Raw genomic sequence first — 15797 nt, forward strand, 5'->3', positions numbered from 1 at the left:
TGTGTGTGTGTGTGTGTTGTAGTTCGTTCTTTCGCTAGTCCAACTATAGTTCGCTGTTTTACAACTACAAATGAGACCAGAATGCATCATATATTGCAGCCAATCAGCTTTCATGTTATTGGCGCTAGGCTCTTTTGGATTGCCCCACAGACAATATAATTTATAATTATACATATAATATAATTTTTTGTGAGATCAAAATAACTGATATATATATTATATATATTTATATATATATATATATATATATATATATATATATATATATATATATATATATATATATATATATATATATATATATATACACGCACGCACGCACGCATGCATGCATACATGCTCACTCTCACACTCACACTCACACTCACACTCTACCGGTCAAAAGTTTGAGAATGGTATTTAAAGAAGTCTCTTCTGCTTACCAAGGCTGCATTTATTAACTTTTTTATATTTGAATACGCAATTTATTTCTGTGATTCAAAGCTGAATTTTCAGCATCATTACTCCAGACTTTAGAGTCACATAATCCTTCAAAACCCTTTTTTTTTTTACTTTCTATTTCAGATAAATGCTGTTCTTTAGAACTTTCTATTCATCAAAGAATCCTAAAAAAATGTTTTACACAACTGTTTTCAACACTGATAATAATCATAAATGTTTGTTGATCATCAAATCCTCATATGAGAATGATTTGTGAAGGGGCATGTGACACTGAAGACTGGAGTAATGATGATAAATTCAGCTTTGATCACATGAATAAATGACACTTTTCTATATATTCACATAGAGAACAGTCACAACAGAACTGTCACAATATTACAGATTTTTTGTATTTTTAATAACATAAATGCAGCATTGGTGAGCAGAAGAGACTTCTGTAAAAACATTAAAAAGTCTTACCGTTCTCAAACTTTTGACCAGTAGTGTGTTTGTATATTAATCCTGATGGGATTGAGCTATGAGGAAGTGCAAGTTTACTAATACTTTGTTCAATTTTAATAAATTTAATTTGCTTTGCAAGTCATTTTGTGATTCTGCATTTCCTATTGTACGTTTTTTTTATTGCGTTATATAGGTCTTAAATTTAATTCATAATGGTCTTAAAAAGGTCTTAAAAAGTCTTAAATTTGACTTGGTGAAACCTGCAGATACCCTGGGTCACGGTAACCCCGCCCCCAGCGCCTGACGCAATCCGTTCTTACTTCTAGCCCAGCAATGTTTTGGTGCTACTTAAGAACCACTTCTCCTGGTTCGGAGCTGGTGCTTTGGGTGTGGACAGAGAAAAAAACGATTTGAAACTAGGCTCTGGCTCCGAACTAGCACCAGCACTGCCTTGGTGGAAAAGGGGTACTAGTAGCGCCACTCACCTGGAGCCAGCCAAAAACTCCCTGGTACCTACACTGCATTTCCGTTCTGAGAGGGACAGGCAGTGGGAGAAGTAGGGGCATTGGTAACCTTACAACCCTCCTGGAACATCTGGAAGAAAAAAACCTAACTCTACGCATCCACTTCTACAATGAACTGCCTTACAGACTTGATAGTCCTCAAGATAGCCCCATGTGCCTTAAGACTGGGCAGAGGAAAACCAGTGGAAGGAAGCTTGTTCTCATGTCTAATAAAGCGACAATAAATGTTATCAAAGCCAAATCCATATTCAAAATCGAGGTGTTAAATGCCATATTCCAATCTTTGCCCTCCCTAATCAAGACCAGATCGTAAGCATTGTGGAGGTGTAGTTTCATTAATGAATCCTGATTACATAAGAGGTAGGGGTACCTGTTCAGTTCCAATGTCATTGAGTCCCCAATAATCGGTGCAGGGCTGCGAGGAGCAATCCTTCTTCTTCACAAAAAAGAAACCCATCCCCACCAGAGAACAGGAGGGATGGATAAAATTGTTATTTTCCCAGTTAATTTGGGGGTTATGGAGGGATAGCCAATGATGGCCGTCAACTATAGACGTGAATGGGGAGTCCAACACATAAAACACCAGTTCCTCAGTGTGGTTGCCATTTGTGAGACTCACCAGAGCAGTGACCTATGAGACACTGGCCAATGGATGACCATTTAGTGCATAAGCTGTAAATGGGGCAGTCAAAACTTGAAGACGAAGACCCCTTTCCTTAGCTCATGAAGCGGCAATAAAATGCCCCTCCTTGTCTGTATCAACCAAGTTTTCCCAAGTTGTGTTGTCCTACAGTTGCCTGTATGCAGTGGTTAGTAATACTTTCCAAACGTGGTGGAAGGAAAGAAAACTGGTCAGAGTCATGGGTGCCCAAGGGTCATTGATGCATGTGGAGAGCGAAGGCTAGCCCATATGGTTTGATCACACAGGAAGAGCTACTGTTGCTCAAATTGCTGAAAAACATAATGCTGCCCATGATAGAAAGGTGTCACAACACATAGTGCATCACAGTTTGCTGCGTAGTCGCAGACCGCTCAGAGTGCTGATGTTGACCCCTGTCCACCGCCAAAAGCATCTACAATGGGCACATGAGCATCAGAACTGGACCATGAGAGAACTGGGATGAGATGGCAGATTCACTATGCGAAGAAGCCAGGCCGGCGGAGGCTGTGTTATGCTCTGGAGAATGTGCTGCTGGGAAACATTGCTGGCAGTCATGGGGGTTACTTTAACATGTCCCACCTTCCTATAGATTATTGCAGACCATGTACACCCTTTCATGGCAATAGTATTCCCTGATGACTGTGGGCTCTTTCAGCAGGATAATGCACTGCAAAAAAATGTTTGTGAATGGTTTGAGGAACATGACAAAGAGTTCAAGGTGTTGCCTTGGCCTCCAAATTCCCCAGATCTCAGTCCGATTGAGTATCTATGGGAGGTTCTGAATCTATAAATCCGATCCATGGAGGATCCACCTCACAACTTGCAGAACTTAAAGCATCTGCTGCTAATGTTTTGGTGTCAGAGACCACAGGATACCATGCCTTGACACATCAGAGCCGATACACAATATTAGGCAGGTGGTTTTAATGTTGTGGCTGATCAGTGTATGATGATTACTCAAATATATGATAGAAAAATTTTCATACTGTAGAGGTATTGACATGCCAGTTTGCCTCTTGAGGGACAGTGACAGTTAATAGGTAATTTCACTGACATTTTATTAAAAATGGAACAAAAATGTGACTTCAAGCATGTTTAAATGCTTCTTTCTCAGTTTAATGATACAGTGCAGTCATCACTTTTTGTTTGTTTATTTCTCATGAAATATGTAGCATAAAATAAGAAATATACAAGTAAAAGTGACATGCGAAGGCCAATATGGCCATACTTAGAATTTGTCCTCTGCATTTAAGTTAGTGTACACACATTAGTAGAGTAGTAAGAAGTGAACACACACACACTGCAAACCATACTTTGTTCTTTTATCATTCAGATGTAAAATTCAGGAAGAGTTCCCATAAAGTATTTATAAACTAAACTAAAAGATGGCCATATTTTTCACAGGTCTGAGTCAAGCAGGCCACTGCATGCTCAAAACAGTGACTCTTCTATGCGCAAGGAGGGGAAATTTCGTATGCTAAATCACATCTTCTGCAAGAAGAAGAAAGAACTGCATCCTTCTCAGCAGATAGACTTGAGTCAAGAATGTCAGCTCAAAGAGGAGACATCTGAGGTGGACGACATCATCACTATGTTTGACTGTGTTGTTGAACCGTTAGCCAGAGATGAGAGTGAAAACAGCTCTACTGTCAGAAAACGAAATAATGACTCTGAGAAAGCCCACCTCATTGAGGACACATCCAGCAAAGACTTCCTAAGTCTCCCACCCATACGCACACAGAGTCTTCCTCCAATCACTCTAGGTAAGTCTTTGCTGGCAAACTCTCAGACTTTGGCCCACAGGACCAGTGGAGGTCATGTGGTAGGACATTTAGCGCACAGGTCGCAGAAAAGCAAGAGCGAGCATGATCTGTTTGATGGTAAAATTAAAGACCAAAAAGCTGTCGGACATGCATGGAAGACTGAATCGAGTCAGATACTGACTCACAAAGCATGGATCTCAACTCCTTCTGAACGGCTGCTTGACAAGCTGCTGCATGGAACTTCAAGCCCTTTAGATGTGCTGTGCTCAAATCACTCACCATACATACAGAGAAATGACCAAGGTAAGATATTCCATATTGGTAGTTATATGATTCTTCAATTAGGCGAACATTTTTGACCCTTTAAAGTGCCCCTATTATGCTAAATTAAAGTTTTCTACTTTAGTTTTGGAGGTCTCCTACAACAGTTTTACATGCATCAAAAGTCAAAAAAACATTTTCTCATAATATACATTGCACATAACCACATTTCCCTTTCAAAAGCTACACTCAATGCTGCATAAGCTTATGCAAATGGGAAATGTCTTTGACATAACCAGCTGTGAAAATAGTGTGAAAACACGTCAATGAAATTGACCCGGAGGTATTTATAGCCTCGGCCGGTGACGTCATAGGCGCCAGTGATGCGCGGGTTGATCCAAAATGAGCGGGTGCCCGCGGCCACCCGCGGTTACCCGCGGTTACGAGTCATCCAAAAATATTTTTAATGATATTCGGGTCACGGTCGGTCGGATCGTCAATAAATCCTTATTTACCTTTTGAATGTTGAGCGTTATTAACTTTTGAATAAATGCTGACGCGGGACAAAATGCCCGATTTCCCAAAACGTTGAACTGAGCAATGCCATTGTACCATTTTAATAGGCTACTTTTAAATGCATTTAAAGTCAGTTTTATGTATTTTCTGAGAGGGGGCGGGATTTTTGTTGGGAAAGTCGGGGGAGAGACGCACACTTCGATTAGACTGGATAAACACATGCAGCATCTTAATTGTTAAGAAAATTAAACGAAATAAATGAATAAATCAAGCCTGTATTACATAACACTAGGCTATATCATACAGCATTCAGAAAAATAACAGTTTGCGCTCCTAAGGGCTTTCACACTTTTCCAAATGTTTTCCAAATGTGGGCTGATGAATTCTTCAAGCCGGGTCGAAACATACACATCGCGTTCATCAATAATATGCATCTGGAGCTGAAATGGAAAATGATGGGCCGCCGCAAGAACTTCCTGCTCTCGCTGCTGCACCTGAGCACACCACGTCAGGGCCTGAAACATTTTCTCAATGGCCCAATGAGCTACGATGAGCATTTACTACTTTTAAAAAATGCGGGTCGGGTACAATATTTTCTTCTTTTTTTTTTGCGGTCCGAGTTGCGGGCGGGTTAGTTGAAAACGTCGGTCGGGTGCGGGTTGTTTATACATTGACCCGCGCATCACTGATAGGCGCACCTGCTGCACGAGGCTATAAATAGATGAGCTTCAGCTGGAGCAAACCAGGTCTTTTTGTTTTCAGACCAACTCTGTGTTATGGTGTGTTACAAAGTCTCTGAGAAAAAAAAAACAAAAAAAATCTCTCTCTCTCTTTCAAGACTCAACTTGAGATCTTTGTTAGGAGTTAGTTTTCAACATGGCAGTGTGCAGATTTTTCTCTCTCTTTCTCATCTCTGTTACAAAGAAACATTAGTGGAAAGAGTTCTAGTTAAATCTAATCAGTTGTAAACGAGTCAGCAGAGTAAAACGCTGTATATCCATGTTCTCTTTCAAATAGAACTGGATGTGCACGTTTATTGCTGTGTGTGTTTGGGGAAGAGCATGCGGTCGCTGCATTGAGTCAGACGAGTGCGAGCATTGCAAGCCTTTACAGTTTGAATGCTTTATGCTCGTCTGGGCTACTTTCAGTCCGCACCTGTTTTCGGAGCTCTCGAATGGGTTTGTTGACGAGCAAGAGACGGGTCCGTCCCTTTCGCTTGCTCGCTCACCAAATGCATGTTTCCCCGCGTGATCCCGAAGCGCGCTCCAGCGTTTCTTCGGCTCGCGCGGGGAATGATGATGAATCTCTGGGTCCGCGGACCTCGAGCAGCCGCCTGCGATCGTTCCTCACATGATGGTGAATCCATACGAGGAATTTATCGAGGTGGTTGTTCGCGCGGTGGCCTGCAGGGCAGTTTGTCTGGTACCGTGAATGAGAGATCCCCGAACGCAGTGAGCTTGAGGTTTCTGTCTAGAAAGCATTTACTTCACGTGTTTTTGTACCCTTGACTTCGACATTTTTGACTATCATGGGTGCGAAATCGCGTGGATATGTGAGAATACCCCAGGTGGGAGACGCTCACGAGCTATCTCTCGCCTGGGTCTGCATTTTCATTAAAGAGACATACCTCCCCACAAAGCCATGTAGAAAATAAACGTTGGCTGTCATGGGCAAAGCTTATATATATGAATTATATATTGTATATTATTTTATATGGAATATATATATATATAATATATTATTTTATATGGAATATATATTGTATATGATTTATATAAGAATAATAAATATAAAGGGACAGGCTGGTGCTGCGCTGCACACTATGGCTGTCTTGCAGGCATATCAGGCTGACCTTCTGAAGGATTTGAGTGGTTCATTTGGTGACTCAGTTAACTCTGTAGTGGCCAGATTTAAGGGAGTGGAAGAAACATGAAGTGTTCACTCAGTTTCTTCCTCAATGCACTCAAGGGGAGGGGCTATCAGCCACACAACCTCTCTTCAGTCCTTCAAGATTTAGGGGGGTAATAAGCAGAGTGTGGCGAGTCGCGCTCTCCCTCGTAAAGACTGGAGACCGGCTCGTCATCCTCAACAACCTCCCAGGGCAGACCTCGGGACTGTCATCAATATAAGAAGTCCGGTGGTCTGGTGCCCAGTCTGCCCCCACGGGACAGGGCGTGTCAAACATTTGCTCGCCCCACCCTGTTATCCTCAAAACTACTCCATCCCTCTGGTGAATCGGGGGGGCAGTGGTTTCCAGTGAAATGTTAGACGTTCAGTGTTTAAATCCTGCTATCATCCAGGACATAGAACGTCTAACATCCCCTCAACAGGAAGTGTTAAAATTGTCACTCTCAGAGTCTCAGGCAGCGTGTGAACTTCTGCCAGGCGTTTCTGCATGGGTGTTAAGCACGGTAAAAATTAGTAAACTAATTTATTTGTCATCCTCCTTGTTTGAACGGCGTGGTCTCCACTTCCGTGAAGGCGGAGTTGGCGTTCGTACTGTCACAAGTGACAGCAGTTACTTCCTGGTCCCCAGTAGGGTGGGGGGGGGTGTCCAATCTCAGATCTTCGAGTCTTAAACCGTGAAGCAGTTAAAGTACTCAAGGTCAAGATGTTACAGTGAAGGCGGTCGTGTCGCATATTCAACATTGTGATTGGATTCGGCACGATTGATCCGAAGGACGCATGTATTCGCATATAAAGTCTGCCACAACACAGGAAGTTCCTGAGGTTCGCTCTTGGGGGCAAAAGCTTACCAATTTCGGGTCTTCCATTTGGCTAGCCTTGTAACCGCACGTATACAAAATGTATGGATGTATTACCGGCTCCATTGGGATTCCGGGGCATTCAAATTTTGAATTACAGAGGCGATTGCTAAAAATAGCACAATCACATGAGATGGTGCTTCAACACAGTGTGTTGGCTCATCTGGTTTCTCTAGGGTTGAGACTCAACACCAAGAGAAGTGTTCTTTCTCCTGCCCAGAGAACGACTTATCTAGGGTTTGTTCGGTTTTTGGTCACAAGGTGGACACAATGGTTTCCCGCTTGAATCAAGACCATTCAGTATTCCCTGAGCAAAGTCAGGCTAGACCAAGATCTTACTGATCATCAGCACCAGAGTGTTAGGTCTAATGGCATCAGCATCCACGGGTTTCCCTTTGGGGTTGTTGCACATAAGACCGTTTCAGTTGTGGCTCAAAGCCAGAGGACTTAGGGCCAATCCTAAGGCAAATAAAGTGGCGCGCTATGTGGCTTCGTACACTAACTATGTGGTTCAGACCCCGGTTTTTGCCTTGGGTCCCACTCTAGGCATACCGTGTCGTCGCAAGTTACTAACGACGGACGCTTCCCTGACGGGCTGGGGTGCGGCCTTAAGTGGCCGTCCAGCCCAACGGGAATGGGAGGGTCATCAACTCAGTTGGCACATCAACTGCCTCGAGTTGACGGCTGTATTTCTGGCCCTGAAATACTTTCTCCCCCAATTGAGGGGCTGTCATTTCCTAGTGCGGGTGGACAGTACAGCTAAATATCTCATATATAATCACCAGGGGGGTCTGTGCTCACGCTATCAGAATAGCAAGACAGATTTTTCTCTGGGCTCAGAACAAGTTCCTGTCACTCGAGCAGTGTACATTCAAGGGCGGTTGAATGTGGGAGCAGATTTACTGTCCAGACAGAGTTACAGATGGGGGGGGGGGGGGGGGGGTGGAAACTCCACCCAGAAGTAGTCAAGCAGATCTGGATCTGGACCTCTTCGCCTCTTCTCAGACAGCGCAATGTCCCTGCTTCTCTCTGTCACCCAGCCCCACTGGGTCTGGATGTGATGGTTCATACATGGCCCAAAATGCGTCTGTATGCCCTTCCTTCCAGTCGCTCTGCTCCTGGGAGTTCTAGCCGGGGTTCGCCAACAAGGGTCTTGCTTCTTATCGATAGCGCTGCGTTGGTCGAACAGGGTTTGGTTCTCGGAGATAGTGTCTCTCCTCAACGGCTCGCCTTGGGCGATTCCGGCGAGGAGGGACCTTCTGTCTCAGGCAGAGGGCACGATATTCCATTCCAGGCCCGACCTGTGGAACCTTCATGTTTGGCCCCTGAAGGGCACCAACTGAGGGACACGGGGCTTTCGCCTGCAGTTATTGAGACCATCCTAAGTGCTAGAGCTTCCTCCACTCGGAAAGTTTATGCTAATAAATGGGGTGTCTTTGAAAGGTGGTGTACGACACAATGTAGATTCAGTCAACTGCCAGGTAACTTCAGTTCTGGATTTTCTGCAAGAAAAGTTGTCATCAGGCACCTGCCCCTCCACTCTCAGGGTTCATGTGGCCGCTCTTTCGGCTTGCCACGCCTTGGTGGATGGGGTGCCGCTCGGGAGACATCCTCTACTCGCTCGCTTCATTCGTGGGGTAGGCGGTTGAGGCCACCTGTTAGAACCAAGATCCCTTCATGGGACTTAGCTTTAGTCCTCGAGGGTCTGGTTGAGACCCCCTTTGAAACATTAGCTTGCCCCTCCACTCTCAGGGTTTATGTGGCCGCTCTTTTGGTTTGCCATGCCCTGGTGGATGGGGTGCCGCTTGGGAGGCATCTTCTGCCTGCTCACTTTGTTGTGCCAGGCAGTTGTGGCCTCCATTAAGAGCCAAGATCCCTTCATGGGACTTAGTTTTAGCCCTCAAGGGTCTGGTTGAGACCCCCTTTGAACCTCTAGAATCAGCGTCTGACGAACTTCTGACTCTAAAGATGGTTTTTCTTATGGCTATAACTTCTCTGAAAAGAATTGGGGACATGCAGGCTCTGTCAATATCGCCATCCTGCTTAGACTTTGCCCCAGGTTTGGTGAAAGTGATTTTGCATCCCCACCCTGACTACCTGCCTAAGGTTCCTTTGTCGACTGTACATCCTGTCACTCTTGAAACCTTCTGCCCTCTGCCGTTCACAACGCCGGATCAGGAGAAACTTCATAGACTGTGTCCAGTCCATGCTCTTCAGGCCTACGTCCACCGCACTAGCCAGTGGCGTAAGTCAGAGCAACTGTTTGTTTGCCATGGGGGCCGTAACAGAGGTTCTGCCACCATCAAACAATGTCACATTGGGTCAGGGATGCTACTGCTCTTGCCTATGAGGTGCGCGGTCAAGCTTCACCTATAGGATTAAGGGCTCACTCCACCAGGGGAGTCGCCTCTTCTACTGCGTTAGCAAGGGGTGCTCCCTTACAAAGTGTTTGTGATGCGGCAGGTTGGTCCTCTCCGCACACATTCTTAAGACTTTACAGCTTGGATGCTCATGCCACTCTGGGCTCTCATGTCCTTGAGTCGACATCACAGGCTAATGCCTGAGGCTTCTTGTGTTCTTGTGCACACCTACACAACCGTAAGGGGTCCAGGCACCATCAAGCACGGCGGCGTGGGTATTCTCGTTCCCATTTGCATAAGCTTATGCAGCATTGAGTGTAGCTTTTGAAAGGGAACACTTGGGGTTACTTGACTGTAACCCTGTTCCCTGAGAAAGCGGAACGAGATGCTGCATTGCTAGGCCGTGCTGATGATGCTTCAGGACTGGTCTTCAAACAAAGAAGATCTGGTTTGCTCCAGCTGAAGCTCATCTATTTATAGCCTCGTGCAGCAGGTGCGCCTATGACGTCACCGGCCGAGGCTATAAATACCTCCGGGTCAATTTCATTGACGTGTTTTCACACTATTTTCACAGCTGGTTATGTCAAAGACATTTCCCATTTGCATAAGCTTATGCAGCATCTCGTTCCGCTTTATCAGGGAAAAGGGTTACAGTCAAGTAACCCCAAGTGTTTTCAATGATTCTCAAACGACTCCTTTCCGTGAGCCTGTTCTGCTCTGATTGGCCAGATGGCCCAGTCTGTTACAATTTGCGCGCGTAGGAAGCTAATGCCCATTACCATAACTGTACTCCAGCTCCATCCGGAGGCTTCCTAAAGCTCAGTGATTGTACACACTGAAAAGGCAGTAACGATGACGGCAATTTTACCATATCAGTTCGAGTGCGAGTCCGATGATGAAACATTGGAAGAACTTATTCTTCAACCCGAACCTCCATCCCAAAGACAACTTGAGCAGAACATTTCTCAGTGATACGCTACTCAGTTTGAGGTACATTAGGGGATGTTGCAGCTGTAATTCCTCCCTATCAGCATTAACAAGTGTTTGTCAACAAACCGATGTGTATATTTCTAATTTATTGCGGTGCGCATGTGGGAACTGTATCAATAACAGCCGCACATACATTAACCCAGCACTAACGTGAATTACTAATGTAACATTAAAGCTTGCAAAACAAACCTTGCTCCATCCTTTATCTTTAATCAAAGTAGTAAGAACAACAGAAAATCTGCATTAATAGACAGTTCTAGGTAATAGTGGCCCATAGTGGCTTAGCAGAAGTATTTCAGTAAGACAGTAATAATGTGAGTTAGCCAGTTAGCTGGAAACGTACACAATATAAAACACAAAAACACGTATTTTGAACACCCGGTAGAAAATATATACATCACTAATTAATCATACTTACAACAAAGTTATTCGCAGACAGACAACGTACAACATATTGTAGGTGGGTATCATGCAAATGTATTTTCTAGTGATGTTATAACCGTCACAGTGAGATTCGAAACACAAACGACTCGTATAGGCGGTTCAGAGTCAATTCTTTCCTTTAGGAGACAATAACTTTATTTATCGTGCACTTTCGACTTTACAACTTTGCAGAACGTTATTACGTTTATTCACAAACACAAAATATTCGAAAAACTACAATAGGGACACTAAGTTTGTTTACTTTTAAAATATATATTTTTTTATTTTTAAAGTGCACTGACAAGCATGGTCATTTAAAAGATGTTGAAATATATTTGTAATTTCGTACATATTTGTAATGTTGAAGTTGCAATTTAGTACATTTAAAATATATTAACTTGAAGTGTAATACTGAATAACACACTTCATTTAAAATTATAATCAAGTACTTTACATGTGCTTAAGTAAGTAAGTTAGTAAACACATAAAAATGTACTTTAAAGCATGGCAAAGAATTATTAAAACATAATTATATAAAATGAACTTTAAAGTAAACTTTTATTTTGACATTATTTCAAAGTGCACTTTTATAAGTGTTAGGAAGCATAAATGTACTCTCTTTAAGTGGCCTTTTATGTCATTAACATTTTTACAGGTTAAACTATGCTTTTAAGTTGTGACATGAACTACAAGGTCATGCTTTATCATTTGAAACATTATGAAAAAAGATTTCAAGTAGTCAAGTGTCCCTGATTGAAGAACCACTCAGATATAAATGAGTGAATTAATCTATAAAATGTATACTTGTAGAATTCCTGCAGTTTGTTGTGTGTTTTCTTCTCTAAACAGCTCAAAATCATCTTTTACCTCTGAGGGTTAGAGAAACTGCTCTCACACGGAACAGTCTTGCTCCCATCCGTGACCACTGCACTCACAGATGTAAGTCTAATCCTTTTGTCCTAATATTTTCATGGTTCATAAGACTCTTTGTAATGCAATACCCTGGTCATGATGCTAAAGAAAAACTAAAATTATAGTTGTATTGGTTTGTTCAGAAATATAGACACATAATTGCACACATAAAAGTCTCTGTGTAAAAATTTAACAGATTTGTGACAAACAATTTTGAAGAAAGAAAGTAAAAATTTGTTTGAAAGTCTGGTTTGTGTCACGTAGTCCAAGCGTTGGCGTAGATAGACGACTGGACAATGAAGATGAATACAAAATAGATTTTATTAAAATGACAGCAGACCATAACCAAACTCAGGATATGCGTTTACAAACAACTGACAAAGGGAATTAAAAACACAGGCAGATAAATGACGAACAGCTGAACATAATGACTAATCATACAGTGCAGAAAACTCAGGCAGGAAACTAGATCAAAGGAAAGGAATGTGATTGAAGGAAAATAAAATAAAAGTCCATGAAAATGAAACTAAGAAAAGGACTGTGACATAACGCCCCCTCCCAGAAGGCGCAACCTTGTGCCGTATCAGAAGAGATGAGGGAGGGTGGGGGCTTAGGAGGTGGATGAGGAGCAGGTGAAGGGCTGGTGAGAGCAGACAGAACAGACCAAGGAGGCGATGGAAGAAGAAGCCATGGAGGAGATGATGGGAGGTGTGGCCAGGTGGTGGTGACCCAGAGTGCAGCTAGGGTGATAGTCCACGGCGGAGTCGATGAAGGGAGGAGCCATGATGGTGGCATCCGGGGCATGACCAACGGAGATGGAGCCATTCGACATGGAGCCCAGGGAGCAGACGGCGAGCCGATGGGACCAAACGACACCGCTGGAGACCTAGGTGGAGCCGCGGTGATGAGCATCCGAGGTGGAACCAGAGGACTGAGGCGGAGCTAGTGGGAAGGAGAAGCCCACTGAAGCTGTAGGCAGGGTGATGACTGACGAAAGTGAAGCCAGAGGGACATGGGAACCCGGTGGAGCCGTAAGGCCGAGGGAACCCAGTGAAGCCGTTAGGCAGAGGGTCTCTGGTGGAGCTGAGGGTGGGAGGAGCCAAGGCGAAGCCGACAGGTTGACGGGCTGAGGTGGCGCAAAGGGATCATCGGGCGGAGGCCGAGATGGAGATCCCCACACTTGGGCAATGCAGGTGACTGCATGACCTGAGGTGTAACAATGCCACAGGGTGTCAAAGGGGAAGATGTAGGGCTGCAGGAAACCAGCAGAGGCGGGGCTGAAGGACTGTCTTAGCTTTGTAGTGGAGGTGGGCTAGGTAGGCTGGATGGGATCAATGATGGTAATTCAATATCTATACAGGGCGACGATACAGTCATTATGCTGTACTGACCCAGCTGCGATGAAGGCACAGACAAAGTATAGACGATTCATGGTGGGATAGGGTGGAATCTTGGAGTCCCAATCAATTAACCAGTCCTCTCTGTCCAAAACCACAAAAATTCCCTCTGGCACGGTTGTTGCCGACTCACACCTCTGGTCAGACTTACATCAGCTTTGGGGTGATGGTTGGCGCTGTTGTTACAGGCTGCTCACTTGCAGCTCGGGCGAAATCTCTGTGGTCAAGGGTGGTGGTGGATTGGGTTCTGGGTTTATCTGTGGTCTGGAACAGGGGTAGACGCTCTCCAGACACCTGATGATGGCCTCCTTCCAGCTAATTGATGTTAAGTGATAGCTGACCCCGATCCAGAAGAGAGACTTTAAAGTCTCATCATCGAAGAAAGCGAGCTGGCTAGAGTGAAGAGTAAAGTCCAATAAAGGAAGCCCTTCCCGGGCTAAAGTGGTAAATCTCGCTGCATAATCCATCTTCTGTTTGAGGTCGGTTGTTCTGTCACATAGTCTAAACTTTGGTGTAGCCAGATGACCGTGAAAATGAAGATGGATACAAAATAAACTTTAATAAAATGAAAGCAAACCATAACCACACTCAGGACATGCATTAACGGCAATCGAAGGGAACTGAAAAAACAGGCAGATAAATACTCAGGCAAACAAGAATAATAAATGAAGAACAGTTGAACAGAATGACTAATCATATCAGTAACCATAGTTACAAACTCAGGCGGGGAAACTACAACAAAACAATGTGACTGAAGGAAAACAAACTAAAAGTCCAGGAAAATGAAACTAAGACAAAAATTACTTTTGATTTGCAATCATGTTTATAATTTAACTGTTGTAGTCTGAAACAGCAGGTTCTATTGTTTAATTTGATAAATAATATCCGCACAAGTTTTTCATCTAAATGTTTGTAAGATACATAAAAATAAATAAAATAAAAATATCATCATAACACTACCCTGTTCTTACTAAAGTACTTAATTTAGACCCAGAAAGATTGCACAGGAGACAGTATATAGGGTTACTTTTGCAACAGTTGAAAGAGACTAGCGAGACTAGCCTGTGTTTATTATGTTTGTTCCATATTTACCAGGTATTTGCTATTTTGCTGTCTATTTGTTTATTATTAAAATGGTTCAAATTTGTTGAAGTTTAAACAAAATGTGTTAAACACTTCACAATCTTTCCTGCATGAAAAACATATATCAACATATATAAATATGATACACTCCTTGTATTTTTTTATCTTCGGTTGAACAAAAGAACAAACCCAGCTTTCATGTCGTCCACAGTTTCCTTACCACCTGACCAGGTCTCCCAGGGAGTGAAGAAGTCCAAATCCTCTCTAGGAGCGAGTCTGGCTGTACTTCCACCTCCATTTGCATCCAAACTGCACCGCTCCAGCATTCCCCAAAGCCAGTCAATCAGCTCCTTCCCAACTCCATTGACAGGAGAACCTTTACGTAACATTCAAGTTCTTCCAGCCATTCCTCCGCAGAGAAAACGCAGCCCATCTCCTCTCATGACCCAGAGGCCGCAGAATCACTCTGGCAGCAGAAATTGATGGAAATCTGCCTGAAATAAGTGACCAATTGAAAATTGTAATACTGTACAGCTTTTCATGGATCATTTGGATTCATTTAAATCATGAGGACACTGAAGAATCACTGTTTGATAAAATTACTGAGTCTTAACAACAGGCTATTTTTTCATACGATTTTACAACTATGATCTTTTTCTATGGTATGCATATGGTTGAACTTTTAATTGTACCATTTAAACATGTTTTAAGCTTATTGTTTACTGTTGTTATTATTAATAAAGGAAATCGTTGAAGTATCAAATAGCAATAACTTACTAAATAATACACTTCCTGGTCCCCCAAAAAAGTTGCTGTTTTTATTTAAATAGGCTTAAGAGTCTATGATTGGACCATCATTGTGGTGATTATTATTTTCCAGCAAGTTATATGTTTGGCAACAGTTCTTCTAACCCTAATCATCTAAGCATCAATTTAACCATCATTTATTTTATTTTTCTAATCAAAAGTTTATTAGATCTAATAAAAATTTTTAAAGATTTATTTCCATCAATAGGTGCATGCATTTTTGGTCAAAATCTTGCATTGACAATGCAAGATTCCAGCACTCTGTAAAGTCTCCTCCAGTACATCCCAAAGACTTTCAATACATTTAAGATCTGGACTCAGAGGTGCCAATTCATGTGTGAAAATGATTCTTCATGCTCCCTCTCATCCATTCTTTCACAATTTAACCCTGATGAATTTGACATTGTCATCCTGGAATGGCCTTGATGTGTCTTCCCACATAATGAAAAGAGA

The 15797-nt window shown here is 43.0% G+C and overlaps 1 protein-coding gene across 1 annotated transcript in view; it reads left to right on the forward strand.

Moving 5' to 3' along the window:
- Positions 1-15293, forward strand: part of ankrd55 (ankyrin repeat domain 55) — a 36469-nt gene extending 21176 nt beyond the window's left edge. The window contains exons 9-11 of the mRNA XM_079804372.1: positions 3472-4133; positions 11995-12084; positions 14749-15293. Coding sequence (XP_079660498.1) covers positions 3472-4133; positions 11995-12084; positions 14749-15020 — 1024 coding nt within the window. The 3' untranslated portion in view covers positions 15021-15293. The remainder of the gene's footprint in view (positions 1-3471; positions 4134-11994; positions 12085-14748) is intronic.
- The last annotated feature ends 504 nt before the right edge of the window (positions 15294-15797 follow it).

This window comes from Gobio gobio, assembly GCF_949357685.1.
Source record: "Gobio gobio genome assembly, chromosome: 22".
Taxonomy (NCBI): domain Eukaryota; kingdom Metazoa; phylum Chordata; class Actinopteri; order Cypriniformes; family Gobionidae; genus Gobio; species Gobio gobio.